This window comes from Pelophylax lessonae (genome assembly GCF_965119305.1).
Source record: "Pelophylax lessonae genome assembly, chromosome: 2".
Taxonomy (NCBI): domain Eukaryota; kingdom Metazoa; phylum Chordata; class Amphibia; order Anura; family Ranidae; genus Pelophylax; species Pelophylax lessonae.
The window spans coordinates 413,483,377-413,502,327 of NC_138769.1; the positions used below are offsets into that span (position 1 = coordinate 413,483,377).

Below are 18,951 nucleotides of genomic sequence, written 5' to 3' on the forward strand. Positions count from 1 at the left end.
CCTTTGATCACCCCTGGGTTAACCCCTTCCCTGCCAGTGTCACTATTACAGTAACAGTGCATATTTATAGCACTGATTACTGTAGTAATGTCACTGGTCCCCCCCAAAAGTGTCAAAAATGTCAGTCAGGGGTCCGAGCTGTCTGCCGCAATGTCGCAGTCCCACAAAAAATTGCAGATTGCCGCCATTACTAGTAAAAAACATAAATAAAAATGACATAAATCTTTCTCGAAGTTTGTAGGCGCGATAACTTTTGCGCAAACCAAACAAAATACGCTTTTTGCAATTTTTTTAACCAAAAATATGTAACAGAATACAAATTGGCCTACAAGGATGAAAAAACTTTGATTTTTATTTTTTTTTTAATGGGAATGTTATATAGCAGAATGTGAAAAATATTGTTTTTTTTTTTGTTTATATCGCATTTTTTTGTTTATATCGCAAAAAATAAAAATCGCACAGGTGATCAAATACCACCAAAAGAAAGCTCTATTTGTGGGAAAAAAAGTACCTCAATTTTTTTTGGGTACAGCGTCGCACGACCGCACACTTTTTCGTTAATGTAACGCAGTGCCGAATTGCAAAAAATGGTCATTAAGGGGGCAAATCCTTCTGGTCCAGAAGTGGTTAAAAAAATGAAATGCATTTCTAAAAAAACTCATTGGTGTGAATCCAGCCTTAGGGCTGCTAAGATGCAATACATTACATTCGTTTTTGGCTCACATACACACATATAGACTTCTTCCAGTGACTTCACCCCAGCAGTGAATGTGTTACACGGCGTGCGTCCCCGCCCCCTGCCGGCGAGTCTATATATAAGACATTACCCACAATCCTCTCTTCCTCTTCGCCATTTTAGCCGGCGCCATGAAGTAAGCTGAGGCGATATTAGTGAAATGTTTCTGAATGAAATCCGTTGTCATCCTGCCTGTCAGGCGGCTCCTCCGCTCCGATAACATGGGCGGCGGGTGGCCCTGGGCAGCTCTCTTACTCACCGCCTCTTATTTTCTCGTTGTAGGGTCGAGCTGTGCAGCTTCAGCGGTTACAAGATCTACCCGGGCCATGGCCGGCGTTACGCCAGGACTGACGGCAAGGTATGGCTGCGGGCTGCTGTTCGGGGTGGACTAGGACTCCCAGCATGCCTCGGGGGAGAGAGAGCTGGCTGCGGGGATGTGTGGTATAGGCCTGGGCCTTCTAAATGCATACAGGAAGTAGAGTAGGCCTCTGAGGGGATAGAGACAGGTTGCCAGAAACTGCTCTGTAGGGGAATACTCAGGCCTTGCCTAGGACTGTACACCACAGCAGCCTAACACTGCTCTGTAGGGGAATACTCAGGCCTTGCCTACGACTATACACACCAGCCTAACACTGCTCTGTAGGGGAATACTCAGGCCTTGCCTACGACTATACACATCAGCCTAACACTGCTCTGTAGGGGAATACTCAGGCCTTGCCTAGGACTGTACACCACACCAGCCTAACACTGCTCTGTAGGGGAATACTCAGGCCTTGCCTAGGACTGTACACATCAGCCTTATACTGCTCTGTAGGGGAATACTCAGGCCTTGCCTAGGACTATACACACCAGCCTAACACTGCTCTGTAGGGGAATACTCAGGCCTTGCCTAGGACTGTACACATCAGCCTTATACTGCTCTGTAGGGGAATACTCAGGCCTTGCCTAGGACTATACACACCAGCCTAACACTGCTCTGTAGGGGAATACTCAGGCCTTGCCTAGGACTGTACACCACACCAGCCTAACACTGCTCTGTAGGGGAATACTCAGGCCTTGCCTAGGACTGTACACATCAGCCTTATACTGCTCTGTAGGGGATTACTCAGGCCTTGCCTAGGACTATACACACCAGCCTAACACTGCTCTGTAGGGGAATACTCAGGCCTTGCCTAGGACTGTACACATCAGCCTTATACTGCTCTGTAGGGGAATACTCAGGCCTCGACTAGGACTATCCACCACACCAGCCTAATACTGCTCTGTTGTCACATCACACACAGTGTCTCCCAGCTCCTGACAATACACAAGTGTCACCCACATAGCTAACAATTAGGGAACGTGTCACTTTGTCCATTCAGCTCAGTAAGAGTCTCTTCCTTCCATTACACTCCCTCTGCACTGTTGGTCAGTGTTAAAGCCCCAATCCCCTCCTTCAGGTAAGTGTCCAGGCTTGGTGATTGGCTGCTTAGGCTTGTTTTAGGTCATGTACATTAAAGTGATTGTAAAGTGTTTGTTTTTTTTTATTTAAATAACAAACCTGTCCTAGGTGTAATCTGAACTATCCTTTCGGCCACACTGTCCAAAGCTTGCCACCTCAACCTCTCCAAGATACGTCCCTTCCTAACACCACAAAGCTTCTAATCCACTCCCTGGTCATCTCTCGTCTCGATTACTGCAGCTCCCTTCTCATTGGCTTGGCTTTAAAAAGGCTATCCCCCCCTTCAGTCCATCATAAACACTGCTGCCAGGCTTATCCACCTTACAAATCGCTCAGCGTCTGCTACCTCTCTTTGCCAATCCCTCCATTGGCTGCCACTCAACCAACAAATTCAAGTTACTGTCCATAACTTGCAAAGCCATCCATAACTTGGCACTCAGCTACATCACTAACCTCGGCTCAAAATGCCAACCAAATTGTTCTTCGTTCCTCCCAGGACCTCCTGCTCTCTAGTCCCCTTGTCACCTTTTCCCATGCTCGCCTCCAGGACTTCTCCCGAGCCTCTCCCATCCTCTAGAATGCTCTACCCCCAATCTGTTCAACTATCTTCTTCCTATGTTGTGCACTTTAAGACTGTATCCTGCTTTGTCCACTTTCAGACAATCCATGAAAACGCATCTCTTCAGAGAAAGCTATCTGGCAACCACCTAACTGTACTTTTATTTTCTCCACCAGCCCATCCCCCACAATTACCTCTCGTATCTCTAAACCCTCTTAGATTGTAAGCTCTGAGCAGTGCCCTCTGATTCCTATTGAAGTGTATTGTATTTGTACTGTCTACCCTCAAGTTGTAAAGCGATCGTAAACTGTTGGCGCTATATAAATCCTGTAAATTATACTTGCACCTGTGTGGTTTTGCACGGAGTGGCCTAGAGCCTCCTCTTGGGTCCCTTGCCAGCGTGCCTTGCCCCTCCCTTCTGAGTGCCCCCACAGAAAGCTTATGGGGGGCCCTCTTTGTCCTTATTGGCTAAATGGCTCCTGCTGCGGTCTAAATCAATCGCACTGCTATTTCAGCCAATGAGGGGAGTCCCAGGCAGCTTGAATACTCCTGCAACATTGCCGGATAGATATGCTCAGGTGAACTTAAGGGGCTGGAGGGGGGCTGCTGTACACAGGTTTTTTTTTTTTTTTTTCATAATGCATAGAATACATTAAGATAAAAAAACCTTCTAGCTTTACAATCCCTTTAAGGCTCATTTACACTTGTGATTGGGGGGCTGTAAAACCCCGCAGTTGAGCTGCATTTGTACCGTCCCAAAACCACACTTTTTTTTGCTACAGAAGCAGCAGCCCTTGTGAGTATACACATGCCACAAAGGATTGCCTTGCAGCAGGACTATCCATTTAATCAGCGACTTTCAGTGGGTTTACTGGGATGATGCCCGCAGTGGTCATCACCCTGCTACTGTGTTTTTAGAGCCAGCCATCAGCGCTCTAGTAATAGCAATCAGAGAGGCTAACTAGCCACTCAGTTGCTATTACACGCAGCAGGAGGGGATGCCCCCCTTTCATGGCTTGCTCAGGCTCTCTCATCCCACAGGGAGACCCAAGCAACCAGCTGTTTCTGATAGTAATCTGGAAGCGTTGACATGACATCACTTCAGGTTTACCTAAATGTCAACGGCACCATTTAAAAAATCAAAATATGTTCAAACACAGATTTTAATGTTTTGAATGCTTTTAAGGGCACAGGAGGGTTTTGGGATCTTATAGACCCATATCCCTCTATAAAGAGTACCTGTCACGTGCCTATTACTGTCACAAATTGTTTACATTCCTTGTGACCGCAATAAGTATTCCAAAAAAAAGTAAAGCGACACTGTAAAAATAAAGTTAAAAAAAAAAAAATGAGTGCCCCTTTGCTAGCGCGCACGTTGATCCCACATGCAAACAGCGATCGTTCCACACATCGCGGCTAACATCGGATCATGGGCAGTAATTCTAGCACTCGACCTCTGTAAATCTAAAGTTGTAATCTAATAAAGGCTTTCAAAAACATTGGATGCCCAGCGATGGGGTGTGTGCGTTAAATCCCACCCTTTTGGCTAGCTGTAAAGGGGGTTAAGGAACATGGTATGTTTTCAATTAGATTTGCAGTGTTTTTTTTTTAGTTATAGATTAGCTAGCACATTGACAAAACCAGTTGGTCACAGATGGAGTGCATTGTTTTAGATTAGCTAATTTAAACTTTATAAGAAGTAACAGTAAAGCACAACCTGTTGTACTCGAACGCAGGTAACAAGGTCTGCAGCGTATGCAAGCAGCAGATATAGCTAGCTCATGATACACTACATAGAAACAAGGTTTGAAAAAAAGAACACTTTGAAAGAATTTACATTTAGCTGAACGTCTGTATTTTAAACATCTTGTACATTAACTTTAAAAAGTGTTTGTATGGTCTGATTTGGTTTCTGTTCTATTTAGGTGTTCCAGTTTCTGAATGCAAAATGTGAATCCGCCTTCCTTTCCAAGAGGAACCCTCGACAAATCAACTGGACTGTTCTGTACAGACGCAAACACAAGAAAGGACAGTCAGTATGTATCGCTTCTGCAGTGCAGACTTTGCTATTGATCATTGCTATGGTGCATCAAATGAAGGAGTTGCTGGTTTAATGTTTGTTTCCTGGCTTTCATGCTGCCTTAACGCAATCTGAGGTAGATAAAATATGAAATTGATGCTCATTCGCATTTTCTAGGTACATGATTCATAACAGCCAGGTAACTAGCATTTTCCAAAGAAGGCCAGCATTGACAATTTCCAAACTGTTCCTTTCAGTCATTGTAATTGTAAACAAGCTGTCTGTATGCATTTGAGAAATGAGCGTCCCAAAATGTATTTGATTATAGCAGCCAGTCAGTTTCTTTCCTTGTGCAGTTGGTGAAATTGTAGCAGTTATGTAGGATTGTTTACATTAGTGTGGGGAAGCATATCCAGCTCCTTAAAAGCTAGGTGGATTGCTGCCTAAATGCTTTTAAGTGGTCTTTAAGGAGCTAAGGATGCCAAGAGCAAATATGGAAACTATGGAGGGTTAGTACTTTATTTTGTATAAATAGCTATCAGCAGTGCTTTGTATGAGGGCGATATCCACTCTAAAGCCCCGTACACACGCACAGATCGTCGTCATACAAACGTCGGCGGACGAAAGATCTGCCGATTGTACGCGTGTTAGTATGGTGCCTCCGACAGATGTCTGCGGACAAGTCTTTCTTGCAAACATGAAAATTTTTGTCTGCAGACACCAGAACGGACGATTGTTCGCCTGTCAGTACAGAAATCAGCCGACAGACTGCAGATTTGCAAGACTGGGCATGCTCAGAAAATAAAAAACACAGGGAAAGTTAACCATTACATGACATCACTTCTGCAGTCAGCTGAAGTCTGCGGACAAAATTCTTGTGCTGTCCTTGTGCTGTCTTTGCACTTTTCAACAGACACCGACATCCCGGGGAGAAAAGAGGAACATTTGTATGCCGACCATCGGTACGTGTGTACGGGGCTTTACTGTGCATGTTTTTACTCTTGCAGCAAAGCAGAGCTGCCAGCAGCTACAGCAGTGCTAGGGGCCACTGCCCGCACAGCAGCCCACCACTCTGCTTTAGAAAAGTTTTTTACTCTCCAGTGTTCTAGTGTCACAGCCTACTAGCCAATTGAGATGGGACATGTTCATTATCGGATTAGAAACCAATGGAACTGCATATGTTGTGGGTGGCTATTTCTAGTTGCGCTTTTGGTGGGTTTTTCACATTTTGACTAACATTGAGTTTGGTGTCTTGGCCTGTAATGTTGCCAGTGTTTCGGATGAAAAATGCACAGCTGGGAATCTTGATAATGGGGCGGCACAGTGGTGTAGTGGTTAGCACTTTCACCTAGTAGCAAGAGGGTCGCTGGTTCGAATCCCAACCAGGACACTACCTGCCTGGAGTTTGCATGTTCTCCCTGTGCCTGCGTGGGTTTCCTCCCACACTCCAAAGACATGCTGGTAGGTTAATTGGATCCTGTATAAAAAAAAAAAATTGGCCCTACTGTGTATGTGAGTTGGGGACCTTAGATTGTATGCTCCTTGAGGGCAGGGACTGATGTGAATGTGCAATGTATATGTTAAGCACTGCGTAAATTGACAGCGCTATATAAGTACCTGAAATAAATAAATAATCCTATGAAGTGATACTAGCCCTGTATCATGTAAACAAACTTTTTATGGCTGTCATATTGGAGGGTCCACTCACTACTTGTCCCACTGAGTAGAGACCAGGACAGGCAGTGAGGAGATTTCCAACCTGGATACAGATGAGACTTTTATATGGGGTAGGGTTTGGAACCTCTGGGGTATTTGCCATTTGTGGCACTGTTTATGAGGTTTCACCCAACAATTTGGTCACTGAGGCAGGAAGTAAGAATGTTCATGGACCTTCAACCGTACAAAAAAGCTGCTGCATCGCATTGGAGTTTTCACCTCTGTGACTAGCATGTTGCCAAGACAAAAACATAGTTTATTCTCTTCAGTGTGATCAGGGATGTCAAAACCTAGAAGTTCTAACCCTTCGTTGGTATATCAAAAAGGAAAACTTGCCTGCAGTTACTCCAAATGTCCTGCAAATTGAAAAATGCCCCATTACCTGTTAGTAAGAGAATCCTTTGAAATTAAATTAATTTTGGCTCAAGCTAAATCCCCCTTCTACTGCTATTATGCCATGTCTGAAGAGTGGACCTTATTGGCTAGTAAAACCAGTAAGGTCAAAAGCTGAACAGTGAGATGGCAGTTGAGGGTCAGGCTTGACCCATTAAGAAAGTGACACGGTCTTGATAGGCACATGGTATGGTTTTCGGGATCCTTAGGACATTGTCAGCTTGTAACTTTCTTTAGCTTCCTGTGTCAGGGTCTGTCCTCTTTTAAGCCCTTTTTGAATAACAAGAGAAAAGGATCTGACAGAAAGGGGTACGTAGCTATATCCTACCTAATTTAGGGAACTCTATTTTGCATGAAGTGTGACTAGAAAATTTGTGATTTTTTTTTTTTTTTTTCAATGTTTTCTAGTTCTGTTGAAAACCTTTTGCTCTTAAGTATTGGTGCTAAGAACTGGAATTGCCTCAGGCACCAGTCTTCATCAGACCAGCCTTAAAACTTTAATCTGGTTTGTTTTATATTGGGACGTATGCTTGTGACATTAACGTCATTTGGATTTTCGCAAGTTTTAGTTTGATGTGCTGCATATTCTGAGCTCCTGAGTGTGGATTACTACAAGAACTGTTTTGGTCAACAAAATGGCTAAATGTGGTTACAAACACATTGGCTTGGTATAAATATTATCTGAATCATATTGTGTTAAACAGGTCTGAAGATTCAAAAGTTTTTAACACTATTGTTTTGTAAACAATTACTATATTTTGGACATCCCACCTAAGGGCCTGATCACACCAGAACCTGGTCTAGGGAAGGTTTACTGTGCATTTTCGGCAGTGTTCAAAAAGCACAGCCTTTGCTGGGGGTGCCAATAAATTAACAGAACTCCAAACGCAGGTTGCAATTGCAGTTTGTGGGCACTAGGTTGCATGGTGCCATAGTACCATGCAGTTTTGGTGCCTGCACTAGTTTTGTGCTATCTGGTGTGATTTCAGCCCATTCAAATGAACAGTGTTTTGCATGATTCTGGTGTGAACTGGCCCTAAGGATTTTCCTGCAGCTGTAAGTGGAAATGCAGCATTCAAACTTACATTGTGATACCAAGGTTTGAAAAGTGTGGTTCATTTAAGTGTTTAATCTTTTCAGGAAGAAGTCCAGAAAAAGCGTACTCGCCGTGCAGTGAAGTTCCAGAGGGCTATTACTGGTGCTTCTCTGGCTGAAATTATGGCCAAGAGAAACCAGAAGCCTGAAGTTCGAAAGGCTCAGAGGGAACAAGCAATTAGGTAAGGCCAGCTTCATTCTCATTTATATAACATTTGATTGTAATTTATATTATAGTTAATCTGTCATGTATCAATGTTGGCCTAACAGAGTACGTTACATTTGGGTTGATTGTCATCCCATGGTATTTTTTTGGACATTGGGCTGGCAACTTCTGCACATCTTAAGATTTCTAAAAATCACCTTTGTTTTGTCAAGATACCTAAGCCTGAAGTGCCACACCATAATATTTGAGTCTAAAAGATATCTCACTCCCCAAGTGGTTTATAAAAGCCCATGCTTTTTTGTGGTCCGAACTCTACACACGTCATCAAAGCTCGAAGATGCAAAGACTGCAGACTCCGATGAGAATATTGTCCGTGAATTTAGGCACAGCAGCTGGTTCAAGCAGTCTTGATCCAGCTGCTGACGGTTGCTGTGCTTATCCTTTTAAACACAATATTGTCATCTATTTGAGTCTTTAAAACATTTTCGCTTCATCAAGCTCCCACTAAGGAGACATAGTTTAGCCCAGGGCTTGACAAATTTGCCTGAAATCTAGGAGCCAGCTAAAGTTAGGAGCCAGTTTGTTAAACTTGTTTTTTTTTTTTTTTTTTTTTTTTTTTTCCAAAAAAAATAACATACTAAATTTACACATAAAGACAACTAGAACCCCACTCTCCTCTATAGGGCAATCAAGTGGAAAGACTGTCTGTCTGTTTCCATCCGATGCCATATGATCCAATGCCATATGATCGGGATGGATAGACAATAGAACCACCATCCGTCCATTGGCAGACAGGATCAGATGGCGGCAGATTACTGCTCCATAGAGGAGACTGAAGGGTCCGATCAGGTCTGCCTGAAAAACTGAAAGGCGGACCTGATCAGACAGCCCGTGTGAAAGGGGCCTTCGGCTGTGTGGCATGGCGCTGTGGAAAAAAAACATATATATATATATATATTATATTATATTATATTATATTATATTATATTATATTATATTATATTATATTATATTATATTATATTATATATATTTTTTTTTTTTTTTTTTTTTTTTTAATAATTGAAAGAATTTTTTTTTTTAATTTAAAAAATAACCACACACTCCCTGTCCACTTACCTTTTAAGCAAAGGTAAGTGGACAGGGAGATGAAGCATGCAAAAACTTCCATTTCCATCTCATCTCCTCTTGGGAAGGAGATGGGCATGCATTGAGGACAGGCAGGGGAAACATCCGTTAGTGACTGCTTTTCAAACTCCCGGCCACCTTAAAGAGGGCGCCAGTTCCCCATTCTCTCACTGAAGAAGGCGGAAAAGCAGCGGCCTCAATTATCGCGTGGCGCGGTAGTCCGTGCACTCGGAGTGGATGGGGGGGGGGCGCAAAGGGGACAGGACACCTCCTGCAGTGCACCCCAGGCGCCAAGGTCGCTAATTCTAGTCAGCAATGCGACCTGGCGCCCGGGGTTTGTCGAGCCCTGGTTTAGCCCCCAAAACATGTTGTATTTTATATAAAATTTGAGTCTTACATCAACTTATCTGTTTGGACTTGAATAATGTGTGGTGTATCGCTTCAATTTTAGATTTAAGATGCACCTTAAAATTAGCCAGTCAGACATTTTAATCTTTAAATGTCAGTTTTCTGAGTGCAGGAACTTACCTTTTTTATTAGCCAGAAAACCCATAAGTATGCCTCTGGCTTTGTACATAGGGGCTTCAGTATGTGAAGAAAATGTTTACAGCACGCTTTTTTAAACTAAAAAGCTTTCATTATGCTTCAGGAACTTTTTAGTAAGTTGTATTGAACAATTTTATTAGAGTAAATACAGTATACACAGCACACTGCTGATCAGAGAAGCTCGTAAATTATATTCTACAAAGACAATAACCATTCTCTATAGAGTAAGTTTGTCAAGTGACTCATTCGATTAGCTTACATTTACAATCTACTGCAGAGTAAGTCAGACACCTGTATATGCAGGTCCAATCCAGGAGCACATGTTTGGGTTGACACCCCCAATGAGTAGGCGGATCTCCACACAAGGTGGAATGGAAATTAGCCATGTGTGGCATTGTTCCACCTTTGCTTCCAAAAAATGTTGTCACCTTTATGCAAACAGCTTTTCAATGTGTATGTTACACATCCTAATGGGACTGCTATCACTTTAAACAGGATTTAGTAGGCTTTCAACAAACTTCAAGAAGCTGTAGAAGCTTGTTTAAAGTGAGTCTGCACACTTCATTAAGAATGAAGGTTTATTTAACCTCCCTACACTTGGAGGGTTTTTGCTTTAAAAGCTTCATCAAAGCTGCTTCATGCTGGCTAGAAGGGTGGTTGGATTGTAGATATGTGGTGAGCTTTTAAAGAACAGCCGTACCTTTTCATTAAAAAAAAAAAAACTCAGCCTATCTAATCCCTCTGAACTACTTTATTGTAGTCTCTGCTTTTTACTTAAAGCGGAGTTCCAGCCATTCACTCACCTGTCCAATGGTCCAGCGATGCGGCCGCCCGAAGCCTCGATCCTCTCCCTCGGCGCCGGCATCACTGCTGTGGGCACCCGGCTGTTACAGTTTGCGGCTTCACAGCCGGGTACCCACTGCGCATGCGCGAGTCGCGCTGCGCGCCGTGATTGGCCGGCAATCTTCTGGGACCTCTGACGTGTCCCAGAAGATTGCAGGGAGGGAGGGGGAGAGGAGAACCTCCGTTCAGGGCGCGCGGCGCTCTGAGCGGAAGTGGGAGCGGGTACCTGTGAAAACTAGGTACCCACTCCCCCCCCCCCCCAAAAAAAATGACATGCCAAATGTGGCATGTCAGGGGGTCAGGACTCCCTAAAGCGGAAGTTCCACTTTTGGGTGGAACTCTGCTTTAAGTAGCATGGCTGTGGCCAGCTCTTGATGTGTAAAGTGGTTATAAAGGTAGGTTTTTTTCACCTTAATTGGTTAACCCATTGTGATTACTTAATCCTGTGTTTCCTAATGACAGGTGCTCCTGTCTGTTTTATAAAAAAAAGCCATCTATACCTGTTTTCAGCACTGTTTGGCGCTCACGTGACTGGCTGGTTCTCTCCTCTCCCTGTCTGACAGCTGCAGTGGGTGGAGCTGAGACGAGAGGCAGAGAGAGACGGCTGATCATATGAGCGCTGAGCAGTGTTCTGAAATTGGGTATAGACTTTTTTTTTTTTTTTTTTTTTTGAAACTGGAGCACATGTCATTAGGAAACACACAAGACTTTATATGATTTCAGCAGCAGCAGGAGACAGGTGGGAAGGGGAGAGAGGGAACAAAGGATAGGAGAGCTGCAGATGACGGAGATACGTAAACTGACCCCGGTGTCGGGGCTTAGCAGCCATGATGAACTCTGCAGTTTACAGTGGGAGGGCAGGATCAGTCAGATTTTTTTTCAGTGATCCAGGGGGCCAAATTACAGCACAAGCACTGTTCTGTGTAACATACTTTAAAGGAAGAGAATCTTGGTTCCCAAGAAAAAAACAGTTTAAATCATTTTTATTGATTTGTAACACAAACAAGTTTAACAGATTACAAACTCAAGATCAAAGAAAAATAGCAGTGTCTAAACATAAGGAAAACCTAAAATGTTGCCAACCAGTAAAAAAAACCATACATCCAGGTCGGATCTTAGCTTAAGCGTACCCTTTTCTAAATGTTCACACTTAACGGGCCTCAGCCCACATTTGGGAATTTGTCTGCATTAGCCAGTCCGTGCTGAACCAGCCAAGCTCCAACCAACTCGAAACAAGGAATAATAGGAGTCAAAATTACCATCAACAATCAGTAACAGGATAATTGTACATATACTGTCTTTTCCCCCAAGCTCTCCCCCTGTACTCTAAATTGTTCTCCCACAGTTTCCATACCATGTCTTCCAAGGCTGCCAGGCTATCAAGCTCTTATTACTGGTATTAGATGCCAATGCAAACATGGTTTCATAAACTGTTGTACCGGACTTATTACCTCCGCTAGAGATGGCAGCTCAGTAGCCCTCCATCTTCTCAGCAAAGCAATTCAGAAAACACTTTAAAGTGGATCTTTACTGTATCTGAGCACCAAAAACACTCTAAAACATTTTTATTCAAAGCACACTCCCCAATCCATTCATATCTTCACGCTTAATTTAGTTGAGAAATCACTTTGAAAAACAACCCCTATCATTTCTGGCCATGACCATCTTGAGTTAGGGCAAATGATTCTTGTAGCATTTACTTCCTGGAATCCATCTGCCCTTAGCTCAAGCTTGCATGCAGGAGTGTGCTTAGCTGAGCAAACCCCCCCCCCCCCCCCTCTCCTCCCCTCCTGAAGACTCTTGGGATGTATGACTTAATTTGCCTAGGTGAAAAAACAAAGTAACTTAAGAAATTAAAAAAAAAAATTAAATCTGCTTTTTTATCTATTTGCTAATGCTAGCAACTTGAGGATCAAAAATCAATGTTGATTGGGAGAATGAAGTTCTACTTTAATGCATTCTCTGCATTAATGTAAAAAAAACATTTTACCTCCACTCACACCTAAATAACTACCGGAGCCCTATCTCGATCACGAGATAGGATCCAACTGTATTCAAAGATTACGAATGCTATGTGTAGAATAGACATTCCATAACCTATCCCTGCTTATGGTAATTTGATTTAGTAAATTAACCCCAGTGTGTTAACCAGTGGACAGGGTAGCGACTTTCAAATTTCAGGTCACCCCAGACTTTTCAAGGATCCTTCCTGCCAAAACCACTTGTTTTTGATAGAAGCTCGAGAGTTGGCTTGTGTCCAACCGAAAAGTTTGTTTTGGATAAAGTTAGATAGAATCCACGTCAGCGTTGTACTACCTCGCTTCTGTCCTGACTTTTTGCCAAAGTATAGATAATTCTCAAACACCACCACAGAGTAATCAAAGTATACTTTTCTTTAGTAGAAGGTGATCATAATCTGTCAGATTTCTGTTCTTGTTGGCGATTTTACTTTCCCATCTGGTGAAACAGTGGTGTTGGTGTAATCCCGGGAGGTCTCAGCAGTACAAACCCTAGTCCTAACCCTTCCTCAATCCAGAACTAAAATGTTTTTGGCTTGACACAAACATTTTCATGGCTCATTTAATATGGCGAATGCAGCTAGATATGCTGGCATGCAAATGTGCTCAGATATCCAACATTCCAGTGTGAATAGAAACTGAGTTGGGATATATGACTGGGCAATATTATGGTTGAAGTATCCACTCATACAGCACCATGAGTTTGCTTGGCCCACAGAGCTCCACCTTTAACTAAAACTTTGTTGGACCAGTTCTCTAAAGAGAAGAGTAATTCAAGATTTATGCTCAAATTATCCGATTTCCTTGAGTAATCTGATTTAATAGCCTGAGAGGATAGTTGACAAGGCACTAACCCAAGTCTTATCGATTACTAGGTGTGCCTAATGTTGTCGAATAACAGAATCTTGTAAAAGGAATACAAAGTATAGGTCTGTAATGCTTTTTTGGTAGCTGGAAGACAGAATACTGGTGATATATTGGGTTGGTGAAATTCTCGCGCTGTCACTTTATATAAATCCTTAATTCCTTTAAAGCTGCAGGTACTGTTATTGGTAACCTACGCAATTCAGAAATTTATAACGGGGGAGTACCGCGCTTAAAAGGTGCTTAGTGCATGTTATTCATACTAATTACATTTAATAAATACATTTACTTTCAGTGCTTTCAAATGTTTATAATAAATCCCTTGTGCTAAAATTATATAGATATTCTCCAGTGCATAAAATTATATAAATATTCTCCAGTGCATAAAATTTAAAAAAATTCTCATTAATAAATAAAATATTTCTTACAAGTGATGTAAATATGTGCTATAAACAATCCTTAAATATATCAAAAATTGTTAAAATAAAGTACCAGTGATAAATTATGTGCTTATAAGCTTACAATAATTAAATAATTCAAAAGTGAAAAAGTGCCAAAGTGTCCTTATATATATAAATAAGGTGGTGTATATTCAGACGCCTTTTCTTTCCCAAAATTCATGCAGGTGCTCTTCCATGCAGTGGCCACTAGGTGTCCTAAGCGCTCACCTCAATTGGCTTTATAACCAGCTTTGTATGGTATCATATGTGATATTTCCTCCTTTTCTATGGTTGATGGATCCGGTCACTAATTCTCACACTTATCCCTTTTCAAACGATATTCCAAGGGGTGTGTGTGGAGCCTTTGAATCTCCAAAATAAATGGGGCCACAATAGTGAAGTACCGTTTGGTGATTTTATTAAAACAGATTTAAAATAACAGACTCACATTTTCCTTCGTCTTTCCCAATGCATAACAATCGTATTGTCGCTACGTCACTTCCGGTTTGGCGTCCTACGCGTTACGCTGCGTGCCCACACAGCTTCTTCCAGGAATCTTGTAAAAGGAATACAAAGTATAGGTCTGTAATGCTTTTTTGGTAGCTGGAAGACAGAATACTGGTGGTTGACATGGCAGCAACTTAGAATTCAAGTGATTCTATATAAGTCTGAAGAGTCAATCTTGGAAGAGTAACGCAAAATAATGGGACAGATATCATGTTTTCATGAATAGGCCAGTTATAAACTGAATCAAATTCTTCACTAAGCCCATTAATCATGGTATTTAGATGCCATTCTGTGTTTGCATAAAGGCCTTAATACACCAACTTAAAGCTCTAAAAGGTCAAACTATTTAGTGTACTTATGGTTTCAAATGGTCTCTTAAACAAAATGTGTTTTCCAATTTTAAAGGGCTGCAAAAGAGGCAAAAAAGGCTAAACAGGCCACCAAGAAAACTGTTCCAGCTAAGGTAAGGAACATTCCAGTTAATGCCTGTATTAAGTGGCTAAAGTCTTAACCTATACACTAAGCCTGTTTTGATAGCAAGTTGGGGTTTTTCAAGGGCAATGTGCTTTTAAAAAGGAAAATGTTAATTTGTTACAAACTTCACTTTAGCAATGGATGGGGGATTGTTTTGCGGCCAGGAGTTTTGTCACTGGGTTTTAAGAATTTATGGCAAAAATCGGGTTTTCTTCTTTCTACATTTGTAGTAAAATTAAGTTTCCGGTGTAGCTCCAGAAGAGCCTACCTGTCCTCGTAAAAAAAAAAAAAAAAAGGGGGGGGCGGGGACATTTTAGGTGAGGCAGGAGCATAGAGGATAGAAAGTTGCATTCTAGAGCTACATATCTGACATGCCTGGGTCAAGTTTATATTGTGCCTTCTGGGTTAGTTTTCTTGAGCAAAAGATAACTGGCCATACACTGCAAACATTGGTTAGTTTCTGAGGAACCAGCTGAAATTCAGTGAAGTTCCCTGCTCTGGTTGACCATAGCAGTAGCCTGTTGGAAATTTTATGGCCTAACAGTGGTTGCATCTAATCCTTTCCGTAATTTCAAGTCTACCTTATGTCTCTTAAAGGGATGATCAGTGACCAGGCTTTACACTATAAATCTGTAGCCTTGCCTTATAGGACTTGCATTATGTCCAGTACACCCTGGGACCCCTAAAACCTTAGTAAAGCTCGTTTGCCCTAAAAATTTAGGGGGTTACTTTAGAAGGTAAATTTAGGCTGCAGCATTTGATTTCTTCAACTTCCCACCCGGCCACTTCACATATCCTAATACAAAAATCAATCAGCGCAGACAGATGATGTAAAATTAAAGAAAATATTTCAGCTGAACACAAGATAAATCACTGCTATCTCATAAAATATTCCATAAACAATAAAGTGCAACGCAAGATAAGATAGTCCATAGACCTGAAGATCCCAATCCAATTTGGGTTGTGCAGGAAATACAGAAACAACTCTGTCCCCTTCACCAGTGAATACACCGCGCTCACCTGAAAATGAAATAAATAGCGCTTTCCCCAAGGGGTTAATCACCAGGAACACTCCTCAGGCAAGGAATTCTATCGGCTGCTAAAATCCGGACTCACCATGTGCATACCATATATAAGAGCGAGATGCTCTAGGTGCTCTCTCTGTAACACACTTTATTTTTAAACATAAAAGAAGGTATTGCACTTACATACAGCTTGAAATAAAAGCATATTAGAGCATATTCTCTTCATGTCACTGTGCCTCTAGACCGGAGATACACGGTGCCGATGTATACAACACAGCTTCAAGATGCAGCTGATCCAAAGGATGGTGGCGGGTGACGAGCGGCTCCACTTCCCGTGCGCGTATTGTCCAATAGGGGACTTCATCAGTGGGGGTCCCCTATTGAACGATGAGCGTACGGGAAGTGGAGCTGCTCGTCGCCCGCTGCCATCCTTTGTATCAGTTGCATCTTGAAGCTGTGTTGTATGCATCGGCACCGTGTCTCTCTGGTCTAGAGGCACAGTGACCTGAAGAGAACAATATGCTCTAATATGCTTTCATTTCAAACTGTAAGTGCAATACCTTCTTTTATGTTTAAAAATAAAGTGTTACAAAGAGAGCACCTAGAGTATCTCGCTCTTTTATATATGGTATGCACATTGATGAGTCCGGATTTGAGCAGCTGATAGAATCCCTTGCCTGAGGAGTGTTCCTGGTGATTAACCCCTTGGGGAAAGCGCTATTTCATTTTCAGTTGAGCGCGGTGTATTCACTGGTGAAGGGGACTGACTTGTTTCCTTATTTCCTGCACAACCCGAATTGGATTGGGATCTTGCTGTCTATGGACTATCTTTTTATCTTGCGCTGCACTATATTGTATATGGAACACTTCACATATATGGCCGGGTGGGGGCGTTCATGAACATCCTTCAGAAGGAGGGAGATCGCGCAGCCGGGTTTCTGCGCAGCTGCGCCATCCTGGTGTGCCGGTGTCCCCCAGATACAGCGTAACACCACTCGGCAGGAGGGCTCTGTGATTGGCCCTCCTGATCACACGATGGCTGTGTCCAATCCCAGCCGTAATGGCGATCGGCTCGGCTTCTCACACAGAGCCGGTCAGTGAGGATCAGAGCAGATCTGTGCTGCCAGCTAGATATTAGTGCGTTTACAGCACTTTTACTGCTTTTTACTCACTGATCACCCAGGTAGTGTCCCCAACAGTGACCATATCTGCTGCACATCTGTCCCGGTGACCATATCTGCTGCACATCTGTCCACATGACTAAACAAATTATCCAGGGCCTTCAAAAATGTGATCGTACTCGGGGAATATGTAATTTATGCTCCTGGGACGCCTGACGGTGCTAATTGGATGTTGTGTCACCATACTCGGGACGAGTAGCAGAATGTGTTTTGGGGTGTCATTTTTGCTATGCACATGCTGTGTTAGAAATATCTTATAAATTGACAACTGTGTGTGTGTGTGTGAAAAAGTTTTCATTTTCTTTCCACATTTTCCAAAAACTTGTGGGAAAAAATGACATGTTCAAAAGACTCATTACACCTTGTAGAATATACAATGGGGTGTTTTCTTTCCAAAATTGGGTCATTTTGTGGGTAATTCTATTGTCCTTTTGCTCCAGGGCCGTCAAAAATGGGACAGGCATAAATTACACATTTTATTTCCTGAGTACCTGATGGTGCTACTTGGATGTTTGGCCTCAGCATGTGGCCAGGCTGTGGAAAAATCTCACATGTGGTATTGACATACTCAGGAGTAGTAGCAGAATATATATTGTGGTGAAATTGCAAGTTTATCCATGCCATGTGTAAGAAATAACTTGTTAATGACAATTTTGTGTTTGGGGGGGGGGGGGTGGAGTAAATCTTCATTACCCAAACTATCGTGGGCAAAAATTGCAACTTCAAAAAACTCACTATGCTTCTTACTAAATACCTTGGACTGTTCTTTTTACAAAAAAGGGGTCATTTGGGGGGTATTTGTACTGTCCTGACATTTTAGGGCCTCAAGAAATGAAATTGGTAGTCAGTACATCAGGATTATTCAATTTTCAATGATGCAATAGCCTAGCTTGTGGACTCTAACTTTCACACAAACCTATTATACACTTATCAGAATTTTTTTTTTTTTTCTTTTTTACCAAAGACATGGAGCAGAATACATTGTGGCCTAAATATGAATACATTTGATTTTATTGGATTTCTTATAAAGAGTAGAAATCTTTTTTTTTTTTTTTTTTTTTTTTTCCCCCAAAATGTTTGCTTTTATATCGCAAAAAATAAAATAAAAAAACCCCAGTGGTGAATAAATGGCACAAAAAAAGCTCTATTTGTGTGAACAAAATGAATAAAATGTCATCTGGGTACAGTGTAGCATGACTGAGTAATTGTCATTCAAAGTGCTAGAGCACTGAAAGCTGAAAATTGGTTTGGGAAGGAAGGGGGTGAAAGTGCCCAGTATTGAGGTGGTTAAAGAACATCGGGGGGGCCTTGAGTTTTTGACTTCATGGTTTTTGTATGGAACATTTGCTGTTCACACTATTCTAATTGTATGAAACATTCATTCTAATTTCATTCTTTTTAGGCTCCATCAAAGACTGCACCCAAGCAGAAGATTGCCAAGCCTGTAAAAATGCAGGCTCCCCGTGTTGGAGGAAAACGCTAAGCAACATGTTCTACTGGATGTGTCAATAAATTACTATTTTGAAAAATCGGTCTGCTTGGTTTAGTTAAAATGAAGGTCTTGAAAGCCTTTTATATAATTTGTCTAAATCAAAGTGCCCATATACTGTAACAGTGTAAGTGAAATCAAGTATTTGGCTGTCTATATACATGTCGTTTTATACTTCTCCCAGTTTCAAGGATCCTGGAATAGTGTTTCTTTACAGTCTTAATTTTTGGGGGGGGCACCTAACATGCAATTCCTTTCATTTAAGGGCTAATTCACACTGTTAAATTGTAGAGCAGCTGGGGCGACTTCAG

At 42.0% G+C, this 18,951-nt stretch overlaps 1 protein-coding gene across 1 annotated transcript; it reads left to right on the top strand.

Moving 5' to 3' along the window:
* The first annotated feature begins 798 nt into the window (after window positions 1–798).
* RPL24 (ribosomal protein L24) lies at window positions 799–18,680 on the top strand. The gene is made up of 6 exons (XM_082247339.1): window positions 799–872; window positions 1,019–1,094; window positions 4,662–4,772; window positions 8,006–8,142; window positions 14,877–14,934; window positions 18,554–18,680. The coding sequence occupies exons 1-6, from the start codon at window positions 868–870 to the stop codon at window positions 18,632–18,634; spliced, it is 468 nt and encodes a 155-aa protein (XP_082103465.1). The 5' UTR covers window positions 799–867; the 3' UTR covers window positions 18,635–18,680.
* Window positions 18,681–18,951: the final 271 nt, after the last annotated feature.

Excerpts from the sequence above, each read along its gene's own strand:
- RPL24 (XM_082247339.1), top strand. Across the intron at positions 1,095-4,661 it reads ACGCCAGGACTGACGGCAAG|GTGTTCCAGTTTCTGAATGC; the intron begins GTATGGCTGCGG and ends TGTTCTATTTAG. Across the intron at positions 8,143-14,876 it reads CAGAGGGAACAAGCAATTAG|GGCTGCAAAAGAGGCAAAAA; the intron begins GTAAGGCCAGCT and ends CCAATTTTAAAG.